The 26,075-nt window shown below is 35.4% G+C and overlaps 5 protein-coding genes across 14 annotated transcripts; 3 read left to right on the top strand and 2 right to left on the bottom strand.

Moving 5' to 3' along the window:
* The first annotated feature begins 1,553 nt into the window (after positions 1-1,553).
* ND-SGDH (NADH dehydrogenase (ubiquinone) SGDH subunit) lies at positions 1,554-4,661 on the top strand. Its single transcript, XM_034335785.2, has 3 exons — positions 1,554-2,755; positions 3,090-3,301; positions 3,380-4,661. The coding sequence occupies exons 1-3, from the start codon at positions 2,644-2,646 to the stop codon at positions 3,617-3,619; spliced, it is 564 nt and encodes a 187-aa protein (XP_034191676.1). The 5' UTR covers positions 1,554-2,643; the 3' UTR covers positions 3,620-4,661.
* A 143-nt stretch (positions 4,662-4,804) lies between these two features.
* LOC117609436 (facilitated trehalose transporter Tret1) lies at positions 4,805-16,295 on the top strand. Of its 6 annotated transcripts, none has more exons than XM_034335773.2 (6): positions 4,805-10,580; positions 12,377-12,465; positions 13,876-14,223; positions 14,284-14,441; positions 14,509-14,961; positions 15,051-16,295. In XM_034335773.2, exons 2-6 carry the CDS (start codon positions 12,409-12,411, stop codon positions 15,652-15,654), a joined length of 1,620 nt encoding a protein of 539 aa, XP_034191664.1. In that variant the 5' UTR covers positions 4,805-10,580; positions 12,377-12,408; the 3' UTR covers positions 15,655-16,295. The 6 variants fall into 6 exon arrangements, with proteins under 6 accessions (XP_034191664.1, XP_034191666.1, XP_034191665.1 ...); XM_034335775.2 differs by lacking the exon at positions 4,805-10,580 and adding an exon at positions 10,597-11,302; XM_034335774.2 differs by lacking the exon at positions 4,805-10,580 and adding an exon at positions 11,309-11,722.
* Positions 16,296-17,773: 1,478 nt separating this feature from the next.
* LOC117609616 (uncharacterized) lies at positions 17,774-23,128 on the bottom strand. Of its 5 annotated transcripts, XR_004582630.2 has the most exons (17): positions 22,871-23,009; positions 22,087-22,493; positions 21,804-21,996; positions 21,545-21,734; positions 21,221-21,467; positions 21,034-21,148; positions 20,606-20,916; positions 20,305-20,518; positions 20,065-20,229; positions 19,630-19,988; positions 19,388-19,542; positions 19,032-19,310; positions 18,667-18,950; positions 18,477-18,606; positions 18,329-18,381; positions 18,160-18,249; positions 17,774-18,072 (listed from the first exon to the last, which is right to left on the bottom strand). XR_004582630.2 is itself a non-coding variant. In XM_034336191.2 (16 exons), the coding sequence occupies exons 1-16, from the start codon at positions 22,895-22,897 to the stop codon at positions 18,238-18,240; spliced, it is 3,141 nt and encodes a 1,046-aa protein (XP_034192082.2). In that variant the 5' UTR covers positions 22,898-23,009; the 3' UTR covers positions 17,774-18,237. The 5 variants fall into 5 exon arrangements, 3 of the variants coding, with proteins under 3 accessions (XP_034192082.2, XP_034192081.2, XP_034192080.2); XR_004582629.2 differs by having other exon boundaries at positions 18,160-18,381; XM_034336191.2 differs by having other exon boundaries at positions 17,774-18,249.
* A 311-nt stretch (positions 23,129-23,439) lies between these two features.
* Positions 23,440-24,375, top strand: LOC117609620 (cilia- and flagella-associated protein 221-like). Its single transcript, XM_034336195.2, has 4 exons — positions 23,440-23,688; positions 23,781-23,977; positions 24,047-24,150; positions 24,212-24,375. The coding sequence occupies exons 1-4, from the start codon at positions 23,440-23,442 to the stop codon at positions 24,373-24,375; spliced, it is 714 nt and encodes a 237-aa protein (XP_034192086.1).
* A 656-nt stretch (positions 24,376-25,031) lies between these two features.
* On the bottom strand, positions 25,032-25,996 carry RpII18 (RNA polymerase II subunit RpII18). Its single transcript, XM_034336196.2, has 3 exons — positions 25,829-25,996; positions 25,560-25,712; positions 25,032-25,473 (listed from the first exon to the last, which is right to left on the bottom strand). Exons 1-3 carry the CDS (start codon positions 25,855-25,857, stop codon positions 25,263-25,265), a joined length of 393 nt encoding a protein of 130 aa, XP_034192087.1. The 5' UTR covers positions 25,858-25,996; the 3' UTR covers positions 25,032-25,262.
* Between the last annotated feature and the right edge of the window lie 79 nt (positions 25,997-26,075).

The raw sequence follows: 26,075 nt of genomic DNA, 5'->3' as shown, positions 1-26,075 counted from the left end.
ATTGTTTCTTTATCGAATTGCGAACAAATTCTTTTAGACTAAAAGCTTCGACGAGATATTACGTGGATGGATATCGATTGGCATGAAACGAATGGGCTACTTTCGCTCGATGTATTTTAACCTCCGTATTTTTCTTTAATTCTGTAATATGTGATTGTTTTGTAAATCCATCGTTAGGCTTTCTCTTTGTACTATTATTTTGCTATAATCGTAACAAACATAATGCTGCGTGTAAAAAAATCTTCATTTTGCAGCTTATCAGATAGCATTTTTCTTCTGCCTATACTAAAGATAATTCCATTGCAAAGCTCCACTAAGTTTGTTTCCTAAGCAATAAAGTATGAATCATGCTGACAGTATAACATTTATAACATCAGTTTATGTGTCCATCCTTTATTTCATTTCATGTAGTAGGCGTGTTGTTGTTGTTGTTGTTACTGTTAAAAAAATATTACTTTTCTCGTCTTTTATTTAGGACAGTAAAGATCTTACGATAAACTTAAGAATGTTGTATTTAAGGTAGCTAAAGAGTATAGAGCAAGCAGATGAAAGCAAGAGGATTGTTAAAATCAAGCTCTGTCTCTGTCTTCTTTTTTGTCTAATCAATAGTGTGATGGTTGGTAAGGCTACGACGTTCAGCTCGATTCCAAGTGGGTGTTTCACGACAAACCACCGAAAGAAACGTTGTCTAAAACATATCCTATTTAGAATGATAACGACTAACCCAACATTAGTTGTTTTAATTATACCGCTAAAACTTACTGAATTACATAACTTAAAATTTAGACTGACGAGAATTCTTTCCAAAGTAAATTTGAAAGCTCGCGAAAATTTGGTGAAAAGTCAACGCTGTATTGTTCCTGAATCGTTCGACCGATTTGATAATCGATTTGATTTTGACAAAAATTAATAATACGACAAAGTATGATTTAAGAGATGATAACAAACGTACGAAGCACGTACGAGTTCACGTGGACGGCAGCGTGTATTACGAAAACGGCAATCGGGCTAGAGGCGTGTGAATCACGTGGACAACCGACAGTGGTTCACGGTTACATGGTGCACCATGTAATAAATTTTGCATCAAAGTTTTATCTTTGTAAAACCGCGAGTAGAAAAAGGGACGTAACAAACATAGAGACACAGGGGAGAGAATGGCTCCTCCACGATCTTTAACCCATTTCTTCAGGGTCGTCTCCGAATCGGTAGGTGTATCTATCCTTGCGCTCGTAATCAACCTCTTTATTCTTCATTTCTCTCTCTCTTTTTTTTTTTAAATTTCGTACCTAATCAACCAGAAAATACTTTTGTCTCTGTTGACATAATACCTAGTCTTATGAAAGATAAAAAATGCACAAGGGATTATTACATTGCAAAGTCTGTACCCACGTGCAGATGGTATAAAATAAGACTTTCAATGGAAACGTTAAACGACGTTGCCAACTGGTACTGATAACGAGACATTTATTATTATTATTATTATTATTATTATTATTATTATTATTATTATTATTATTATTATTATTATTATTATTATTATTATTATTATTATTATTATTATTATTATTATTATTATTATTATTATTATTATTATTATATTTTTGACGATCGCAAATCAGTTGATTCATGATGCGTTTCAACTAAACGTAAATGAGAACGTGAACGTGAACCTAAAGTGTACAATGGCGAAAATAGTTTGTAAAATGAACATTTACAATTTACAGCAACTCGATGCGAGTAAGTAGTTAGTTTCAATCGTTACGATCGATATGCTGATTGAATGGTACACAGTATCATATACACAGATTGAATGCTCGAGTATGACCACTGATCGGGATTGTTCGAGGCCTATGATTGTACTTTGCTCTGTACAATGTGTTCGCTAAAAGTTCCTTTATCAATGATATTACGAAATTGTCGTTCGGTGGAATATGATGTTTAATGATAATACTAGATCGGAAATTAAGTTCAAAATTGCCCGAGTTTAATAATATAAATGATAAAAAATCCTTTATTTTTATTAAAGCAGTCGACGTATTAACGAAATTAAAGATAAATAAATCAGACGAAATTTCGTTCTTTCCGTTTGTGAGAGAATTAATTGATACTGTGCGCTTAGTTTTAGTTTTTCTTTTTTCATGAACGCGATCACGAGGATTGACGAGTGTTTGTAATTTAGAATCGTTTCTCGAGTTCAATTACTCACTTGACCCAACATCGTCGACGTTAAACATACGTTTATACAATATTACATAGTTTCGCGAAAGCTCCGTACGAATTTCTTCTGTTCGTTATTTATAAACCGCGATTTCACGAATAAATCTTTCTTCTATTTTTTGCACTGTCTTATAGTATAAAAAGGCTCTTTCAAAATAAATTTGGAACATAGGGCGTATTTTGATGAATAAAAGAATACTCTGATAAATTAGAAATGTTGCTAATGTCGATGGAAATAGAAAGGCTGCAGGCACGTGTATTCGTTCAAATATTAATTAATTTTTTCAAATTTCGCGGTTCAATGAAATCAGCGCCGTCGATAAGTACGTACAGCATCTTATCTACATATGTACAAGCACGTACAAGTTGGTACAAGTGTGGACAGCGCTCAATGCACTTTTCCGTTCAATAAAATTCCCAAATAAAATGGCAGTGTTGAGTAGATTATTGTTTGGAAGTAATAATAAATTGTCACAAACCAATGGATTATTGAGAAAACTGCTGAATAAGAATAGTTCCATATTTGAAAAACAAACAGGTAGAAACAATTGTGCCAGTTTCATGGACAATAGAATTTCCTGAAAATCGACAGTGTTTTGTTACGCAACGTTCGAAAATAACGAATTTAAGTGATCTCTGATATATCCGTTTCGTCTGTTTCATTTTGCCTCGATGAAATGACAGGAAAAAAGTCTTATTTCATTGTCGTTTAATCAAGATTAACAATCATTTGTAATATCTTAAGACTTCGTTTACAAAATAAAGGTTATAATTTGAAGGATAGATGAACGTACTTGGAAAGTAGTGTCAGTATGGGTTTTAGAATAATTCAATGTAATAGCTGTAAGTTAATGTAATTTCTTCCTTCGTAGGAAGTATAAGATGTATGTCAGAACATCGAACAATGCCTATAGTTGCAAGTCGTTGGCAGTGGCATAAAACTAAGGATTGGATTCACTTTTATTTTTTGGTGGGTGCCATACCCGTCGCTCTGATTATTTTCTATGCAAACGTGTTCATAGGCCCGGCGACGTTAGAAGAAATACCGGAAGGTTATACTCCGCAACGATGGGAATATTATAGAGTAAGGATATACTTGGAGAACATTTCAGAACATAAGTTGGATAAAAAGTTAATTCTATGATGACGCATTTTGTTATAGTCACCCATTACAAGATTTCTTGCAAGATACGTATTTCCAAATCCACAGCAAGAATATGAAAAGTATCTTGCTTATTTAGACATTGCAGAGGCAAAAAAGAGGCTTCGATGGCTAGAAATCCAATTTGTAGAGAACATAAGGAATCATCAAGATTATCCAATTTACTCGTATCAGAGATCTATGAAATCTAAATACATAAAAGAGTATAGGAAAATATTGGACGAAGAAAGTGCATCGTAATTCGTTAAAGTATATTACAGTTGACTTGTATACATAGTGCAACCAAATGTTGTAGAAACTAAGTTATACAATTATTAGCTGTTGAATAGAAAGCTGAATAAAAACTGTTCGTATGTAGTTCAGATTCGGTGGAAGTCAACAACTGTCTTTTAGTATGAATTTTTACAATGCCGTTTGTAAGTACTACTTTAATGAGGTGTAGGTAAAAGGAGCACGCCTTTACCGATAATGAGAATCGTACCGATCTTCGAAACCTGTATTACCATCAGCCCACAACTGGTGATCCCAGTTCGAATCAAAGAGGAAGGTTTTATTGACGTAGGAATTTTTCAATAAAATGTTTACTCTTAAAGATTAGATTACTGATTAGAAACTCGGAGTAAACGCGTAATCTTATGCCATTGAGATTAATATCAAACTATTCCGATATATTTTATCACTCCTAATCGAACACAATCGAAGACGGTTAAAAATCAATTTCATTGAAAATTCACATAAAAAAAAAATCTACATAATCCTCGTACAGTTCTATGCAACTGTTATAGAATAATATAATCAGTTTAGTTATTTTTGACAAGCATATAAATATAGAATCGTATGTATGTACGAGGTGGAAAATTTCGTATCGTTCATATCGAGGTGATAAAAAATAGTACAAAGTAAAGGAAGGTGTTTTTTTTCGCGAAACTTTTTGCATGAGATGCTGGAAAGCTGCGTGGAAGATCATTCGATCGGCTGTCACGATCGAACCGTGTATGTACTTACAATTATTCTAGCGGCAAGTTAATGACACAACAGACCGATGTACGTTGGTGGTAACGCAACTACTCATAATGGTCATTGCCAAGGTTGACTCGAGTATCTTGCATAATGCTGTACAACATTTTCCTCGACGAACTTACGGAAGATTTACACGAGTACTTACATGCGATTTCTGCGCTTCCTCTTTATACATATGTATATACGCCTTTTGAATCACTTCCTCACGTAACAATCACTCTTCGATTTTTATTGTTGCTCTCTTTCATTTTTTTTTTCTTTTTTTTTTATCTCTTTTCACCGTGTCGATTACCTGTGTCTCACGTATTCTCGTCATTATGTATTCCTTTCCGCTCCCGACCTACACAATCTAGGCAACTTTGTAAAAAAGAGTTATAACACAACGGTAATCGCTTGCAAACGATCAGTAAGCATTACACTAACGTAAAATTCGTGAGTTATACCATAATAATATTCGAAAAAATTGTAGATAATTAATGATGCGTTAATTGACGATTTTTTTATTCCATCAAATCATTGCAAACAACGAAACGATTACGTATTGACAAGATTTCCTGTATGATGCAACGCGTTGCAATTTGAGGAGATTAAAATACGCAAATCTTTTAACCCTGTCGCTATCAACTACTTACGAAAATACGTACGTCCTCGGAAAGAATATACGTGACAGCGGAGTACTAATGATCTAAATCTAATGGTTAAATGATCCTAATGATTTTGTAAAACAGTATGACCATTCGGGGGAAAGTTTTATTCCATTCCATAGATTTAGAAAGTTTCTACTGACAATATGTTTGGCAGTTTCAATCGCGAGCGCGAAAGTAATCGATCGATGATAATTGATACAGTGGCTGTTAGTGAATGTAAATGAATCGCGATCGATTTCCATCTTAATTTCAGAGCAAAGTTAATCACAACGTAATATTCGTTACATATATTCAGGGCTCGATAGTGACGTAATAATTATGCAATTATAAAGATTGATTCTTATTTTTAATCATCGAGATTGTATTACGATTGACGCGTCGCGTCGTTGGCATTAAAAGCTTCATTGAATATTCGTCGTGGTTATTGTTTCATAAGAAATATAGTATTTCTCTTTTGGGGGAGGGAGAGGCACAAGTTTAATGGAGTTTCTTTATTGTTATATTCAAAAACTGTACTTTTATTGACCGATAGCTTGCAAATTCGAGCCCGTATTCGAGAACCGCGAAAATTATTATATACTATTTAAAATGAATGAAAAAGAAATGAAAAAAAAGCTAAAAAAACTATTACGTGCGATTATGTGGTGTATTGTAACGTTATCATAGTTACTTACGTATCGTATCGTATCGTATCGTATCGTATCGTATCGTTGATGCATCTCTGTGTTGTATAATACCATCAAATGAAATCTAATACCTTGTATGTTTTTCCAGAAATTTCTAGTGTTTTTCCATTATTTTTTTTATTTAATACCCCTTTGCAGCTTCGACACCAAGTCGATGCTTATCTGTTTAATCGTCGCGTTAAAAGTATCGCGTAACATTTCGTTTCGTCACGTGAGAATTAGTGAGGTTTTTTCTTTTTTTTTTTTTAAATTAAAACCTATTTCACGCTTCCTGTTTCATACACGAACCTTAATTTTCAATTCAATTTTGAAGAACAAGAGAAACTTGCTTATTCTCATCATACGATCATCCTTCGCGTACAGGTGAAAAATAAAGAAGCAGAATTTTTGTAATGTAAATATTTTTCATTCTCGAATTTGAAACTTCAATCGTTTATAAAATGCCGGTATTTCAAATCGTCGAGGAGAATTAACTCGCGAATTAAAGTTACATCCTCAGCAGCTCCGTCGCGAATTATCCCTCTTTCCCTTCGTCCCTGAAAACTTGTTGGATAAAAATTTACAGCAGACTGATTATCCGAGTGTTTTGTGTTTTATGCTTTGTGCGCAGAAATGAAAAGGTAATTGCACTACCCAACTGTCTTATTAACGCTTCTCTTGCGGTTTCTACCTGTATTTTCATCATTTTATACAGTTGATTTAACTCCTTTCAAAGTGAAAAGTTCTCCGCTTTGGAGATAAATTAATATCAGTACCAATTACCAATACCAATAATTATTAATAATTGTACATTATCGATGAACGTGTCATCGCATCGGTACGATTCCAGGCGAAAAAATCAAAGACACAGATTACCTAATTATCTCGATTTCACTCAACTTCTTATGGCAATTGCTTAGCAATCTATTGTTTGAATAGTTTCGTATTACATCAGTATTACGTGATATCGTTTACCACGCAAGAATGCCGTCGAACAATTTTCGCCTTCTGGATCTTATTCATTCGAGCCGTTTAATAATTAATTTTCTATTGAATGTTATCGTATACGTACGAGCGACGAATAGGTCATGATCATGGCGTTAAGAAAAAAGAGCGAAGCATAAAAAGATTATCTACCAGAAGATTCGCTAAAGCGGTCATTATGCAACGTGAGTCACAAGTGTTTAACATAATTGAAACGTATCGTATAGTTAGAGAAACGTAACAGGGTTATAAACGTGATTGAAATCGAATTAAATACTCTCTCTAAATGTTGAATTCAATATACATAGGTATTTTGCGTCTTTTATACATAGTAATCGTAATCGGAAACGAAAAGGGTAATTGTAATTTGCATAGAGATAGCGGTTTGTCGAGTCGAACAGGTCCTTGGACTTATTTCCTGGTCCAAGACAAGTCAGACTTTCGTTCATTCACATTGTGCTCGATCAATGGCAAGGTCACTAAGGGGAAGAGGAAAGACAGGTTTCCGAAGAAAAATGATCCTGTTGATAACATAAAATACGTGTATGTATGTATGTATGTATATCCAGTAGTTGAACTAATGAATACTCTCACCTACTAACCTGATGTAAGGTCATCTTTCATTTCCGTCATTTTGGTGAACGGAACTTTACTAGAATTATTAATTACACGATACTCCTTTGCTTGTCAATATCATTTTGATTTATTCGCGATCAAGCTAATTCTAACGTTTGTCGACGGTAATGTTACGTAAAGTATACATAATTGGGAACGATTGGGATACAGCTTGCTGATAACTTGGATTCGAATAGTTCCTCGTTAAAGTAATTTACATTTTTTCGCAAGATTGCTAATTATCAAGAAAAAGAACTGATTATTTTCTACACTACTATGGCGCATGCCGATCGCATACTTGTAGTATGTATTAAAATTCATACGTACATATATCGGAAAGTTCTAGTATCGATTGTCGTGTGTGTGTGTGTGTGTGTGTGAGACAAAAGAACGAGTACCAGCCAAATAACTGAATAATCGTTGTTGGTAAGAAAGGTATGTATGTTGCGCGAGCCATGGAAGAAAGAAAAATCGACAAAAAAGTAACGATTACTCGAGAGAAAGAAAGAAAAAATTGCATGATTAACGATTCAACAATGAACACGATTTATTGCAAGCGCGACGCGGCATGTTAGAAGGGTTAGCATTGACGATACCTTGAAAACATTCGTTGCAAAAATAACGCATACCACAAATAAGTTATCTTTATCTTTGTATCGCACTGTAACAATTTTCAAGAATTTAATCAAAGACTTTGTCACATTTTCATCTTGTTAGTTAAGTTCAATTTGGAAATTAAATGAACTCATACCACAAATAAATGTGATGCAATTTCTCATACTTTTATGAATTCCAAGAATGTTTCATTTCAAACAACTGTCAACGTAATTTGAAAATAAACGCTCGATTAATATCGATGAACAATAAAGAATGAAATTTATAGGAAAAACCAAGAAACAGAAAGAAGAAGATAATTATGACAAAAAGATTCGAAACAAAAGGATGTTAAGATTAGCGTGCACAATTCTGGTGAAGATAAATTAATCTGTAATGGTAAGATTAGATTACTCGAATGAAATCGAATCGAATCGAATCGAATCGAATCGAATCGAAAAGGGTATGCAATATGATAGTAACGATAGTGGATAAGTAATTGGTCTCAGGCTAAATCGAGAACACTTTTTCAATTGACATTGCATCCGTGATGTTAGCTGCGGGCTACGGGCTGTGGTAAACAATTAAACCATTCGATTAGCCAGCATGTCCATCTCCGTTTATCAAATTTGAAACTTTTCTGCTCTTTAAACCCCAGAAATTTTTGATTAATTTTGATTCATAATTGAAGAAATTTTGCTAAGCGCTTAGCTACATCGATCAGTTTCACCTACAAGTTCAGTCGACAGTGTTTTGATATCATATTTACGAATCGACTTGAAAAAAAAGATATGTACATACATGTCTACGTATGGTGCGTGGGTTGGCCGTGAAATAAGAATCGGAATTTTACCGATCCAAAAGAAAAAAAGAAAAATGGGTCTGGCTTGATTCGAGGTTACACAGTTTACAACGATGGGTTCCTATTTTACGATACGGAGATGCATCTCCAGGTTACATACACAGGATTTTTGGGTCAAGCAAAGAACGAAGGCCCTCGTGATCGTATAACACTCAATTCTGATTCAAAGAAATAACGATCAATCTATAAAGAAAAGTCGAGAATCGGTTTTATACTTTATAACAAAATGTAAAAAGAGTAATGAACGTCGGTTTATTATTTTAGGTACTTCTTTACTAATGGAACAATGATTATTATCAACAGATTAGAATACTGTAAGTTTTTCGATCATTTAATTTTCTGAAGATCACCTAACTTTTTTAATCTTGATTTAAAGGCGATCGATTTAATTGAAAGGTATTTCTGAATAAATCTCTCACCTTACGACATCGAGTAAACGTAAAACACAGTTAGGTGGGCTGCAGCTTACCTGTTGTTATTGGTAAAGTTGGCTCTTTACCGTTCAGCGTTTTACAATCACCATGCATGGAGGTCGTATCTTTTGTCGTGAATAGAAGATAATGTAATAGTACCTTTTACCACGTTTGAAAATAGATCGTAACTATGATCGAGGAGCAGTGATTCAGTTTTCGATCGCAGACTCCGACTCGCTCATCGGCAGGATTTCTCTTCGAAAATCTGGTAGATATATTTGTTTTCTTTATAAAATTTATTTCTTCTTTATACGAATCGCGGTGCCTTGAAAAAGCGTTAACCTCGACAAGGTGTGTAGTCATCGAGGTAGCAAGCTCGTCACTGGATGCAAAATGTTTCCTAGATAATTTTAGAAACGGACGTTCTTCTAACGCGATGATTATCTTCCTTAAAAACTTATAACAATATAGATTTCTTAGAAAGATGCGCGTTCGCGATAGGGCTTATTGTTAGTTGCAACTGTAAAAACGTGTCTATTGTATTGTCAGTGGTAACGTTATATTGCAATTACGAATTACGAATTACGAAGAAAAAGCAATGTTTCGTGAAATATTAAAATTTGAATCAGTTTTGTTTAAGGTTGCTTTCTCGAGGCTGGAACGGCAAGAAAGGCTGATTTAATTATTTAGGAAATTTTAGCGATCGATCGGTGATAGTCATAATCGCGAAACGATTCATTGAAGAACGTAATTATAGTTTCTAACGTAAGTATAGATCGGTGAGTACTACAAGTGTCGAGGGAAGTTTGAGGGAAACTGGGAGGCCTCGAAACGACCCTGGAAGGGCACTTTGACTTGCCGAAGCGTCGTCGTCGCGTCGTTTTGAGAGAGGCGCGTTCACGCGACTATAAATGCGAACGCGCGGGCGAAAATCATCTCAGTGTAGAGTGCGAAAAAAGCCAGATCGGAGCTGGTGCGTGTTCGCGAGCAATCGGTGTGACTGGGAAACACGTGTGCGTCTAACAATTTTAATGCGGAAGTACAAACTTCCTGGCGAGGACACGATCGCGTTCGAAATAACTTCACTCTACTTACGACGTTACTTGCGTATCATCGTCGATCCGATCCACGTTACTTCTCCTCCTGGATCGTTCCGCGGTAAAGTCCAGTCGTGGAACATTCTTCCAAGTAGACAGAACCGTGTATGCCTAAAAGTGACAATCGATGATACGAGCTAACTGTGAAAATATTATCTCGTTTCTCTTTTTCCTTTCTTCCTTTGTAATTCTTCGGAAGAAATGGGGCATCGAATACGTGATGAGGACTTTGTAGTTTAAAAAAGAAGAAGAAGAAGAAGAAGAAGAAGGAAATACTTTTGATAGAACTTTCGAAAGTAGAAAGGTAGGTGATATTTTGAAAAGCTAGCTAAAATCAGTTTGAATTCTAGTTTCCGTTTAAAACTTTGTAGTAACATTTTACCGCGAGGCCAAATGCTACGAACTGGTAAAAATAGCAACAGTTTGTAAACATGCTAGTCTCGAAAACAAAACCATTGCAGAGCAATGTATCTCGAATTAGAACAAACGGATCCCGTCTCAATCTATGTACGACTAATAAAATCATTTGTTTATCATTCAAACATTGTTCCGTAGCGACGCGTCTCGTCGCAAACGATGTTACACATATCTGTTACATATATCTGTCATCTGTATTTTAGAATCTCCATATTGTAGATATGGTAGTAAGTAAGTACGTTATCGTATGTCTGACTAGTCGTGGCTGCTTCTACTGTGGCGTCAACGTGTTAACCCTTCCATCGTGGATCGTATATATATGTATAACTGCTGACCGAACTTTCATTAATACTAAACTAAACTTTCCAGGGTAAAATGGTTAATATGAAAAATGATTAAGTTTTTTTAGATATCTCAAAGAAGATGAAAGAGTATATTATAACTAGTAATAATATCAGTCGCGTTACCATTACCATTCGAGCGATATTTAGAAAGAAAACAAAAGATCCACTGTACTCCGAGTGAAAATATATGCTCGGTGTATTTGATGAATAATCAAGAATGATATCATTTATTTAGACAGTGGTTCGATTGTCGTTCAATTATACGGTAAGCAAAAGGATAAAATATTGCAATATTTACGATTGGAAAAAAACAAAAGATGGTTTGTTCTTGAAGTATAACTTATTATCAGAGACACCTTTACCGAGAATCCATATAAAGGATGAGACCGTTCGCTCGCTTTTCATTTGAAATCGTGTAACGTTGCAAATAATTTCGACCGTTTGGTGAATATATCGCGCGAATCTGTGCAACAACCTTACGGCGCTATCCTTCCTCTAGCCTTTTCGAAACGTCAGCGATCTTTGTAATTGTAGTCTCTGCACGATACCGGTCATAAAGAGTGTTTTATGCAAGCGTTCTCTGGTTGTGTCACACTGCTTACGTTTCGTGTCTTATACAGATTATTGTAAAAACACTTGGGATTACTCGAAGAATCGAGTCAAGATCGAAAAAGGTTTCAAAGAGGTAAAACAAGGGGATCTTGTCACGTCGCGTCGCGTCGTGTCGGTGTATTTCATGCGAGCAAGATTGTATGTAGGTAATAATTTAGAGGAACTTGTTAACTTTTATAATTATTTCTCGACGAGAAGGATTAAAAAATGGATTAATCATAAAAAGTTACGTTTGAAATATAAAGATAATTGATACCTTGATTACCATGGGAAGATGCAACTGTTTGCACTTGAATTTTTCTGAGCAACTCGATCGTTAACTTTAATTTACTTCTATTTTATGCAATGTTCATTACGCAACTTAGATTTTCACGAAACGTAAGAAAAATAATAGCTAGAACTGTTATGACTTTTCGAAATATATTTCCTTCCCAACACCATCCATTTAACCTATGCATATTTAGAGGAAAGGAGTAATATAATGTAATATCTAATTAAAAAAAAGGAAAGAGACAAGATATTTGTGAGAGGAAAAAGATTTCTCTCACGCGTTGTGAATCAACCCCGTGACTTAATCGCGAAATTTAATGAAACAAATCTAAATTTGTTAATAGAGAAATTGCGACTCACGTGACTCAGGAGTGTGTTACTTACGTTAAACGGCACCCATTATTCAATTGTTCGAATTCGGCTGAATCATTTTATTTCTATTTATTCCTATTTTCAGTTACAAATACCTGTTAGCGTCGATCGCGCAGGATGATCGCTCAAGTAAACCTATGGTGGAAGCTGCTTTATTCCGGTCAGCAGAAAGGTGTAAGTCAACGTTAATTAATTGTTAATCGTCGAGAATTCTCCACGTGAACGCGTTTTACGTTTTCGTATCAAGTGACGTAAATGATAATACAATTTTCTGTGTTAATACAGCTGTGTATTCGTAACCTTCTGTCATTCTTTCGTCGTAACTCACATATTTGTTCGCATACTTTTGAATTTTATGAAAAATCCTGATATCACGTTCCCTCTATTTTTTATGAAATTCAATAATTATCTGATCTACGTATAGCACTAGACTAGACGAATAAAAAATAATCTATTAATTTGTTATACAAATAAATGATAATCTCGTGTGAACACATGTGTGAAATCATCACAGAAGGCTAAGAAAGACTGTTGTATAATTTGTTTTATCCAATTTCCTTATAATTACATATAGATGTAGGGTAGCGAACGCGTTAATAATCTAATCCCAGTTACTCGAACAAAGTGTAATGGCGGAAAGTTCTTCAACATCGGAAGTAACTCGTTGTCCTTTGAAAATTCTCTTATCGTCTGATATCGATGTGATAAACATTGATTTGTACAATATCGATCGAATCAATTGGAATGTTAGTCTTTAATTAACAGTGGTACGAAACGCGTGAATCGTTAACGATGGATTTTAAAGAAAAAGCGACCGAAAAATCAAACGACTCGATAATGTCGACGATGCAAAAACCACGGAACGCAAATGTTTCAAGAGGCATCCGTTGCAAAAGTGTATGTATGTACGTACGCGTAACAACAATACACATTTGAACGATTGCAATCTGTCCGGTAATTATTGCGATTTCCAGGCTTCTTTTGAAAACGAGGCCAGCGAAGGGAGAGTCGCCAGTCTCGTCCTTCCTTCCGTTCGTTCGTTCGTTCGTTCGTTCGTTCATTCGGTCGCGGTCGGTCAGTTGAACGGGCGATTTTCGAGATTCTTCAAAGACATCGACTTTCCGCACGATCCTGACGCTTTTTAGATCGACGTTTGCTTCGAGCTAACGCGAACCTTCGCTTCGACCTCCAAAGAAAAACTAGTTTCCTCTCCTGTTTGCACATTATGAGATCTTGAACGGTTTTGAAAGAAATTCCATATTTTTATTGCGAATCGAAATTACTACGGTGAAAGATTGGCTTTATCGTTTTATCTTAAAAACAAATGACGTAGATATCTAGCTGAATTCGTCAGCCAAAAAGTATCTCTTACGTTGGTGATTACGTGAACACGAGGCGACGCGACGCGACGCGCGATTTGGCTTTGATTATTTCAGCTCACGTTCGCGGAACTTACCACTGATTTCCGACCACGTACCACGACTGTACGACAGACGTAAATCTTAATTGGTTCATCGAGGAAGCGGGAATTGATATAGTGACTCGAAATCGTGAATATCGAAAACTGGTTCGTTTTGTTCGCAGATATTCGCAGGACTGGCGGCTCATTTCGGACAGATATCCGTGGGACTTGGTCAAGGTTTCAGCGCGATTCTAATACCGAAATTATTGGAGAGCAATTTCGCGGACGAATCGGAAACATCGTGGATCGCGTCTTTGGGAGTGATATCGAATCCCCTGGGATCGGTGATCGCTGGTCTATGCGCCGAATGGTTTGGAAGAAGATCGGCTATCGCGTTGGCCAGCTTACCGCATGCTGCCGGCTGGTTATTGATAGCTCTGTCGAAGAACGTGTCGATGTTATACGTAGGCAGATTCATCGGCGGAATTGGTATGGGCATGGCTAACGGGCTTTACCTTTACGTCAGCGAGGTAAACATATGTATATACCTTTTTATCCGTATATACGTACATATATACCGTTTGCTGCAGGCTGCAGCACCGAATCAACGAGCCTGGCTAGGAAGCTGCGGTCCCGTATTAGTTTCCCTCGGTGTCTTGATGATTTACACGCTAGGAGCGTTCACTACGTGGCAGAGAGCTGCCGCGATCAGCATCGGACCAGCGATTCTCTCGTTGGCGCTAACACGGTAATTATTACTGAAAACAACTTTTACTTTCAACATGGAAAACTTTTTTACTTTCCCCTCTGGTTAGCATGATCCCGGAAAGTCCAGGCTGGTTGGTAGCTCGAGGCCGAAAAGAGGAAGCGAAAGAGTCGCTGTTGTGGTTGCGAGGACCAGGATTGACCACTGACAAGGAGTACGAGGAATTGTGCGAAACCAACAACAAGAGGGAAGAGAAGAAGGAGAGTCTATTGAAAGCTGTTCACATGCCAAGCGTTTGGAAGCCGTTTTTTATTCTACTCGCTTTCTTCGCGTTTCAACAAATCTCCGGCATCTACATAATCCTTTTCTACGCCGTGAACGTCCTCAAGGATATCGGCATCGACTTGAACGAATACTCCGCGAGCGTTGGAGTCGGTGTGATCAGGTTGTTCGCATCGATCGCCGGTGCTGGTCTCGCGAACAGCTTCGGTAGAAAACTCCTGGCCTTCGTTAGCGGCCTAGGAATGACGATCTCTGCTGTAGGCGTTGCTCTGGCCTTCAGGTTAGACCTGTCCCCTTTCTTCGATTGACTTCGATTGAAACTGTATCATCATCAGAGATGATAATACCGTTCGAAACTCTTCTTTTCAGGTTCAAACTGCCATCCATCGTGTCTCTGGCCTGTATAGGAGGGCACGTAGGATCATCGATGATAGGATACCTCACTTTACCCTGGGTGATGACCTCGGAATTATATCCATTGAGATTCAGAGGGCCCCTAGGAGGCATTACCACTAGTATCGTACAACTGATAACGTTCGCCACCATCAAAATGTATCCTGATTTACGCGCGTTGGTCGGCATCGAATGGATAATGTGGATATTTAGCGGAGCTGCTCTCCTAGGAGCTCTATTCGCCTTGACTATTCTGCCTGAAACAAGAGGTCGAAGTCTCGACCAGATAGAGAGCGCATTCTGCAGTAAACCAAAGTCGGATACTTCTTCGGTTCCGGCAATCCTGCCAAGTATCTTCGTGCAACCAAAAAACATTACGTTACAAAAGTTTGTCCCGATCTCCGAAGAAAAGTATCCCAACATGGTAGCAAACGCGTACGCTTACGATAATTTTTCTTTACAATTATCTACTGATGATAAAGTGAAAGCAAAGAATGATGAATTACCTATAAATATTAATGAATCTGACAGGAATCGTGACGTTGCTCGTGTCATCTCTTTGGAACATGTATATTTTTAACGAAACAGGTTAATATACATTTATGTATTGCAAATTTCTATTATCAATTTCTCATCAGCTTTAAATGCTTACCAACTTTTCAATTGAGAGATCAATTGTCTGTTAGAGATAAACATGTTACATTGTGATAATTTAATATCGACAATCCGATATACATATGTAAGTAAGTATTTATCGTGAAATCGATCATTTTCGTTTATTAAACGATCTACCAGTATTACAAACATTCCTACATCCTGTTCAAATGTGTTCTTACGAACAATCAAATATCGTATAAACCTTCTGATCGTGAGAAATGTAAAAACCGATCATTTTTCTTGCTTAATAAGCGTCTATGTCTAGGAGATAGCGTATGCTAATTCATGATCGAGAAGCGACTGTAAATAAATTGCTGCAAATATTGTTTTTGAAAAATTATAAACATTCGCGATTAATCTAAAACTTCAGTTATAAAAAAACGGTAATAATAGGAGAGAATGTTGATAATAACATTTTGTATGCCAGTTAGTCAGACAAATTTATTACTACTATTTATGTATATATGTATTTATAAATATCTTCAATTATTCGTTATTGTTAAATTATACACTGCGTGATATTTGTTTTGTATATACGACATTTCTTTCTGTCAATTGTAAATAATTCCTATTTGATAAAGTTAAATATACGTATACATATACTATTTTTTCAGCAAAACTACTCTGTCTACTGCTCACTATTTTGATCAATATCATTCATTAAGTTAAGTTAAGACGATATTTAACAAAAAATAGATGTTATTATTGTAGATGATATTCGTTCAGAAGGGGGAAGTAAATAATAATAATCGGTGAAAGCACATTGATATAAAATCACTAAGTTCAAATTGAACTGAAAAATACTTCTTTTTAGTAGGAAAACATAACGCAAAAGGAGGTCGTTGGAAGTGGCAGAAATCCAAGAGAGTGCTCGAAATGTATCCAGAGTATCAGGAACACATGAAGTAATAGGAAGTTGCCTTAATTAAACATTTTCGCTAATCATTTATTTTTATTAACAAAATTTAAATAACTTTTCTGTACATTCATTCCTTCGATATTTATCAAACTGCGAAGACATGTTAACTTTTATAAATTCCAATTATAATTCCAATAAATAATTATAATTAATGCTTCAATCGTTTAAACTTTAATATGGATTGAGACTCCATAAGTGGAGCACCGGTGACGCTCTCTGGATACCGATCTGATACCATAATGGGGTATTAAGGACCCCGAAACGCGGGCGACTATCTTTGCATATCAATAATCTAGCATCTGGGGTGCCAGGGACCCCTTAGCACCAGTGACGATCTCTGCATACCGACATATCGTCTTGGGGTGTCAGGAACCCCGATACATCGGTGACCCTGTTTGCATACCGACATTTGGCATCCGGGGTATCAAGGACCCCGAAGCACCATTACACTAGGCTTACCGACACTACGGCACTCGGGGTATCTGAGACCCCGAGGTACCGGTTACGCTGCATATCGATATTACACCACTGGGGTGTCAGGGACCCCGTAGCAACTAGCGAAATATAAGACCTAAAAACGAACAAATCCTGAAACTCACTTGTTCGAGGTAGTGATGGGTATGACCGGATCTAGCGAAATATAAGACCTAAAAACGAACAAATCCTGAAACTCACTTGTTCGAGGTAGTGATGGGTACAACCTGCTTCGATCTTGGGGTGTCAGAGACCCCGTTGCCTTTTTGCCCGCCGACAAAATATCATCTTGGGGTGTCAGGGACCCCGGTGACTCTGTGCGCCGACAAAATATCGTCTGGGGTGTCAGGGACCCCGTGGACATTCTGCGCACCGACAAATTATCAGCTTGGGATGTCAGGGACCCCAGTGACTCTGCCCACCGACCTGTCATCTTGGGGTATCTGAGACCCCTTAGTTTAGAATAATCGAATTGTTTCTTTTTTAAAGTTATATTAATTAGCGAACTAAGAAAGAAAAGAAATAACTCAAGGGTACAAATATACTAATTTTTTATTAAGTCTTTCGCAATTATATCAAATTGACAAAATTAAATATTGAATTACTCGTTTGTTGCAATAATTATTGCATTTTTTGTCACGTCTTAAAAATGCGTTCTTATAACAATTTTCACGTACAATTTTTACAAATATATTGAATTATCTGTCGTGAAAATTATTTTATATAAAGAAGAAGCAATTTGTTTTGCTCGTTGTTGCCAGCTTCTTCTTCTTCTTCTTGTCATTTATTTATTTATATATTCCGGAAACATACTGATATTTCTTATTGCATTTATAGTTGACAAAATTTCACTTCTCTTTAGATTCCACCTCTTCTAATGTTGGTACTTTCTTCATAGTCCAGCCACATTAAATATTGCAAATGATTAACTGGATACATCGATAAGATCTAAATTTATATACCTTTCCGTCATTCAATTGCTTATTCTCGTAAATCTCCGTCATTGTGTAAACTTTCAATCACAATTATTTTTACCTGCGTACTCTCATAGTCCTAGTATATTCAAAATATTTAACTCTCATCATTGCAAGCTGGTCAATATTTAAGTTTTTACTATTTAATGATCTAAACGAAATTCCTAGTGTCAGTAAAACTCCGAATCTGAACTGTGTTGTGAATCACCACTTCTACCATTTAAATATACCTCTGATGTTTGCTGAATTGACAATGACTGTTGTGCAACTTCCCAATTTTGACCTGTGCCAATAATACATTTATTAATAACAATTTTTTTCTAAAAAATAACAATTAATTGCAATATTATATGTATATATATATATATATATATGTACCATGTGCAGCAAGAATAGTGGCTAAACATCGTGCAACAGCTGGATTTGGAGCACAAGCTAATGCAGGAGTAAGTCCCTCCTTATCAACAGCTACAACACTTGCTCCTAATTGCAATAAACGTCGTGTCACCTATAATAAAACTAAATTTCATCAAGTTTTCTGCAATTTACAAAAATCTGCGCTGCTTACCGTTACAAGCCCATTTCTTGCTGCTAAATGTAATGGAGTTCTTTGATGTTCATTGGTCATATTAATAACAGCTATACGTTGTTGTTGTTGTTGTTGTTGTTGTTGATGTTGCTGCTGTTGTTGTTGCGACTGTGAGGTATTTTCACCGTTCAGATTAAGCGAATCAATCCAATTTAGTAGCAGTAAAGCAGCGGCAGAGTGTTGTCTTTCACAAGCCAAGTGTAGCGCTGTGTTCTTGTTACAATCGACAGCACGCACATCAGCTTTCCATTCAAGCAATAATTCTATTATTACGAAATCGTTATTAATACACAAAAAATTAGTAAGTACAATCAAGAAGCTTTTTTCATCAAAATCAAAATTACCAATAGCACTACATTGACCCGTAATAGCAGCGCAGAGAAGAGGCGTTCGACCTGCATAATCCGGAGTCTCGAGTCCAGCTAATTCAGGCCCTACAGAACTTAAAATAAGTCTGGCACATTCTACAGATCCTGAACTAGCTGCAACGTGTAAAGGCAGACGACCACCAGGAACATCTCTTGGAGCAGCAACTGGTTTTCCTCCAAATTTGTTTATTAGCAATTCCAAACAATGCGTCGATCCCTGATATACAGCACAATGAACAGCTGAGAATGGATTACCTACGCATTAGTAGTAAAATAATATGAACATAAATCCGAAGATAAAGATTTAATTAAAATTATAATACTATATTTACCCTCCAACGAATCGATTACATTTTGTTCCAGCAAGTATTCTACACAATTTGAGTTTCCATTATAACAAGCCCAGTGAAGAACAGTACAACCCTGATCGTCTTTTAATGTAGCAGCTGCAGAATCAGCTTTAATAAGAGAAGCTAATGCTTTCACTCTACAAACAAAGTAAATGCAATTGAATAAAAATGTGGCCAAGTTTTTTTAATACGATTAAAAAAAAAAAAGAAAAAAAAGCACAAACCTTCCACAGGCAGCAGCTAAATGTAGCGGTGTTTTACCATTTGTATCTTGCACAGACACTTGTGCACCATGCAATAGTAATAACTCTACCAACTGATGATCACGTTCTTTAATCACTGCTCGAAATAATGGCGTATGCTTATTTATATCTGGCAAATTACAATCAGCCTTATATTTTAAAAGTAACGTGGCACACTCAGGGTTACTGTTTGCCACCGCCAACGTTAAAGGAGTGCGTTGCTTAGCGTCGTAACAATTAAGTACGCTCGAGTCTTCAGCATTTTCCAAAAGAAGTACTAAGCAATTAAAATGACCAGCTGCAGCTGCGCAATGTACTGGAGTACGCTTTGTGATAGAATCCTGCAGATACATGGATAATTATTATAGTCTATACGAGAATCATCTTAAAAATAACAAGTACCTTTTATAGTCGTACCTGAACCAATACGCAAGCTCTATACTTTAATAATAATTGAACGCATTGTTCATGGCCTTTATACGAGGCTAAATCTAATGGGGTTTTACCGGTATCCTCTTTAATATTGGTATTCGAAAATAATGGTAACAATAAGTTTAGTATTTCGCTATGTCCATGATATGCCTACAAACACGCATACACATATAATTACCATAATTGCGACAAGGGAACCTATGAGTGTTGAATTATTTATTATACCGCAAGATGTAAAGGTGTTAGCGCCGGTAAAGGGGGTTCTTGTTTGCCTGTACAACTGGACGACATTGCTAAATTTTCTGGCGGACAAGCGTCTAACAAAGCTTCTAAAGCTGCTTGATTTCCTCCTGCTACTGCATAGTGAATAGCAGTAAAACCACGTTTGTCACGTAAACGTGGATCTGCTCTGTGTTTCAACAAGTACTGTACAACACATCTATTCGTCAAAAATAGAAATTTAAGTTTAGAAATTATACGAATATCTGTATAAGTTGTGTATAATTGTGTATGACCAGAGACTTACTGAGCACCAGAATCTGATGGATTGGACGCTGCAGCTAAATGCAAAGGTGTCGCACCGTCTACATCTTGTGCGTTAGAATCACTTCCAAATCCGACCAAAGTAAAAACACAAAGATAATGACCCTGACTGGCTGCATGATGAAGTGCCAACCTGTTATCATTATCGGTTAATCGAAAATTAGCTCCACTAGATAATAATAAATCTAAACAATCCACAGATCCTTTGAACGCTGCTAAATGTAGCGGTGTTCTACCACCGATATCTCTTGAATCTATACGTCGACTATCGACTTGCAACAATTTCCTACAGACCTGTGAATTTTTATTCAGACATTAATATGTCGAGCTCAAAAGGAAAAAAATATAAATAAATATATATAAATATACACATTTTATTAGTTTATATATGTACACATATAAATGTTTTACCTCGATATGTCCTGCCAAGCAGCTAAGATGCAATGCTGTACGTTGTTCCGAATTACGCGCTGCTGGAGATGCACCATACTCTAACAAAGTAGTCGTTAAACATTCATGGCCAAACCTACGTAACATTTAATACATTTTAATAGATATTAAAAATTACTATCGAACTAGGTGAATGGTTTCAGTTTACCAAGCAGCTACGTGTAAAGCGGTATTTCCATTTTTGTCTTTAGTATCTGGCAGTGCTCCGGCATCCAGTAAACTTTTTGATCGAGTAAATCTACCATGAATTGCTGTCATATGTAAAGGCGTACGTCCATCTTCCGATTGAACGTTTATTCTTAAAGCTGCGCGTAAAAGTATTTCTAAACAGTGAACACCATGAGTACTAGCAGCGGCAACATGTAACGGTGTTTGTCCCCGATAATTTACAGCCTCTGTTACGAAAATCATCTCTCTTCTTATAAAAATCGAGCAAAAATTAATAATTTAAGAAATATTAAAATCATCTCACCAACGTTTGCAGCATTACTCATTAGTTCTTCAACTGCATCAGCATGACCATTCAAACACGCAATGTGCAAAGGAGTATTTCCATAAACATTTTTTGCTTCAATATCTGCTCCAAACTCGATTAATGTATGCATACATTCTACGTTACCAGAAGCTGCAGCCGCATGTAACGGAGTATATAAATCTCGATCCTTAACATAAAGATATATCTATTGTAACAGAAAGAAAATTAATATAAATTCTAAGAATAGTTTTATTACTCCAACATCCACATCTGCTCCTCTTGCTATGAGTGTTTTTAAAATTCCATCGTGTCCCATATATGCTGCAAAATGCAAAGGTCTACGATCTTGCTTATTAGAAGCATTTACCACGCTACCGATTTGAATCAAATATTCTGTTGCTTCCAGATGGCCATTGTAGGCTGCATGATGCAAACTTGTTCTGCCACCTCTGTAAAACTTGGTACTTTAGCAACTATTTCATCGATTATTAATTTACATTTAAATGAATGTTAATGCAAAAAATATGAAGGATAGAAACCTGTCTGCTACATTGATGTCTCTTAAATGTGGAACTATCAATTCTATGCATTGTACAGCATTATTCGCTGCTGCTACGTGTAAAGGAGTTTGTCCACTACGATCCCTGATATTGACATCAGCTTTGTGACGTAATAAAACTTCTACTACATTATGGTTCCCTGAGCAACAAGCTCTGTGTAATGGAGTCAACCATTCTTTGTCTTTCGCATTGACTGCAGCTCCATTTAATAAAAGTGTTTCTGTTATTAATGCATCTCCTCTGTATGCAGCTGCATGTAAAAGAGAACTTTGCTTTCTATCTTTCCAATTGACATCCTCTGTTCTTGACAATGCTCGAACTTCGTCTATATCTCCAAAAAATATAGCTTGTAATAAAGGTGACTGTAAAGAAATTAATGTTTCATTCTAAAAAAAAAAAAGAAAAAAAAACATTGAAATCATTGGTGTTCTATGTCAGGAATCCTTCTACAAAAAAAATTATTATTAAATGATATTGTAACGTTTCATAAAAAAATACTATGAAATTAACACTTTAACGTATTGATACGACGTTAGGTAATACGATACAATATATTTACGTTAACTCAATATTTTCAAAAGTGCTATTATATTACAACACATTAAAGTAAAATACTAACAAAATTCTTACATTACTAATTATAAGAATTAAAGGGAAATCAAATGAGTGACACATGAATCTAACCTCCGGCTTTATGATTTTTGCGATTTAATCAAAAATTATGTAGAGAAATGCATTCAATCGAAGACTTAAAACAACATACCCCACAATGTAATTTCTGCACATTCATGATTGCCCAGGTTTTTAATTTATACAAATGGGGAAGCACTTATAAAAACATAGTTTACAGAACCGTAAAAAACTGACATAGTAGCGTGAGTCATACTTGGTCATACTCCAACATGTATGCAGTACATTGTATATATATACATACATGTATCGTTGAGCGTATTACTTTCTTTTTTGCAGTCTACAATTTATTGCAAGTGCATCGCACAAATAATAGTTCCTTCAGCTAAATAATAACATCGTTTATGTAAAAACGATTACTGTATATTTATTGTATACATATATTACAATATGTACTCCTATTGTGAAATATATGCACGCACTCTTGCCATCGTGCATCCTCTTTTGTTTCTGTCAGTACATGTCAGAAATGATCAGAAGCTTGTAAACAGATGGAAATGACATAAATTACAATCTGAGATTATACGAAATAATATATACTATTTATATATTTTAATTTCACATGTTTCTTGTCATATTGCGCATGGATACAAGACTCTCCTTCTGACAGTATTGCCGCAAGGACGATTTTTTCAAACCGAAATGCAAGTTGTATGCAATGAAATTAGACATCGTGTAAATAAGTACGAAAAAAGGGATAAAAATTTTGAAAACAACACAAAGAAAATTTTTTTAAGCGTAGTACCGTCAAAATTAAAATTTACCTTTGATTCTGACAATTTTAAAGTTCAAGAAAAAATAATCGAAATCACAAACTACTTTTCTAAACCATGTCCGATTCTATTGATACCACTGGAAAGTCAATATTTTCGAATTGCAAATGTCTTTCAGGTGGATAAATGTTCTTATGCTTCTTAAAAATACATATTCATTACCTTTAAGTTTCAAATTGCGCGTAGGTTGAAAAAGTCTCTTTATTGTAGAGACAGTGGCTCAATCCTGGATCCGTTTTAAAAATAAATATTTTATTTATACCTGACGAAAACAGAGATTATAACGACGTATTAAAAATTCGCTATTTCAATAATCAATTAATGGAGATAAAAATTTTCGCCAAAATTGTGACGATATTTTCTTTTCCTAGCACTGTAAGTTTTGGAAATGTACCTCTTGATCAACCGTAAGTTTCTCGTTTAATTGTCTCACATGATTTACCTAGGAAATATAATCATTTTATATGTTATTTAAGGGTTTGTTACAAAATACCGATACATTCTCATTCGAAGAAAGAATTCTCGTTCGTGATTTTGCCATCTAAGGAAAACTCGTGTGTCGACATTTATCCTCGTTGGGGTATACATATTTATTTTCCGTATTTTTCTATTGCTTTCACCTTCTTTTAATTTTATTTCAGGTCGTGTAAAAGCAAATCAAGAACCTCTGATAATCATGATAATTTATAGACCACTTCGATACATAAGTATGCATTTTCAAATTCGAATATTTATATCCGATTTATGTAAAACTCCACATATTATAAATTTTTATGCGTATACTAGACCAGGCCTTTTACGGTGAGAATTCTTGTAGACATAAGTTTAGTTTGTTTGAAAATAAAACAACGATAAATGTCTGACATAATTAAATACGCATGAAATATTTAGCGAATCGATAGAAAATATTAAATCGGAAACGAAACGCAACGAAGAAGGAAAAAAAATTGGCGCGCTAGCTTGCAGAGAAGTAAAAGCAATTTTCCGAAAGAAAGACAAATTGAAACCACACGTAAAAGAATCTACTGCAAAGTATACAGACTTTGGGAAAAATTTATTACAAAAATGCGGTCATTTTCCCTTGTATTCTCTACATGCTATCAACTGTATTTTGAATTCAAAAACTCAAAGATCTTTCGATGAATACGAGTTGAATGGTTGGGCTTCTTGCATAAAAATTTCCGAAATGCATACAAAACCTGAATTTAAATACATTGTTTTACGTCGTTTTTTCATTATATAGGTCCATTAGGTGCACATCTCTTTGAAATTATGGAACAGAAAGCACAGAAACAATATGAATTCTTGATGAAGGTAGAAAGTTGTCGTTACGAAAATGAACACACGAAATTTCATCATAAAACAAAAGTAAATTACGGTACCAATGATACCAATGAAAATGAAATTATTGAAATTAAAATTCAACGAGAACAAGCGTGGGATCAATACAAACAATTAATATCAAATTCGCAAAAAGAATTACTTGAAAGACAAAAAGTAAAAAAATTAAAGCAAAGAATTTTGCGAGTTTCTTACCATGCATAAATTCTTTAGTTACATATTTGTACAGACTGTATATTAGGGCTTTATCAAAACTGTACATACAATTTGATGCATTTAAATAATTTTTGTTACTTTTAGTCTTTAAATTATCTTAAATCTATATTTCAAATATACAAGATAAATCGAAATTTAATGATCAATTATAATTAATTCATCGATTCCCCAATCTTCATAACTGTTATCAGGTAAATAGCGCCTAATTACAATTGGAATTTTTCTCTGTTTAAGTTCTTTCATTGCAATTTGCAATGGATCTGTTTCTCCTTCTAATTCTACCATCACAGGAGCGCACATAGCTATTTGTAATGCCCTAGTTCCTAACACTCTTGCTCTTTCATACCTACAAATATATTATTCATACAAAATACATTTGTTGCTTGTATTCAAGAAAATATCATGTAAAATTCAATGTTTATAGTTACTTACTTTGTCATATACCTTGTTGTAATTCTTTTTGATCTTTGTACTCCACCAGTGGCTTCTCCAGCTGCTATTAACTCTATATTCTCACCGTCTTCTTCTTGAGGTTCCAATTCGATATTATCGTCATCATCAACATCATCAAAATCATCAGCAACCCTTAAATAATATAATTTAATGATTTCGCTAAAGAATATTGACTAAATAAAAAACTAGTAAAGGTTAACACAGAATATGTAATTCGAAATCCAAGATTATTCAAATACCATCCTTACTCGTCTCCGTCGAAATCATCATCTGCCATGTTTTCTCGCTAAATAAATATCACTGATATAACATTAAATTCAAGTATGATTTAGATTTTACAGCGTTCTAAACAATCAATAAACAATGCAACAATAACGCAAAACGCAAGGAATCTACACGAATACACAAGTTAAATCGACTATGGCACTATCTATACAAAAATGGCTGAAACTACTCAACAAGTTACCGATCGCTTTTCCGTAACAGGGGTAACCA

Source organism: Osmia lignaria, chromosome 7 (assembly GCF_051020975.1).
Source record: "Osmia lignaria lignaria isolate PbOS001 chromosome 7, iyOsmLign1, whole genome shotgun sequence".
Taxonomy (NCBI): domain Eukaryota; kingdom Metazoa; phylum Arthropoda; class Insecta; order Hymenoptera; family Megachilidae; genus Osmia; species Osmia lignaria.
Note: the sequence above shows the minus strand (reverse complement) of the source record. Positions and strands in the feature narration are given on the sequence as shown.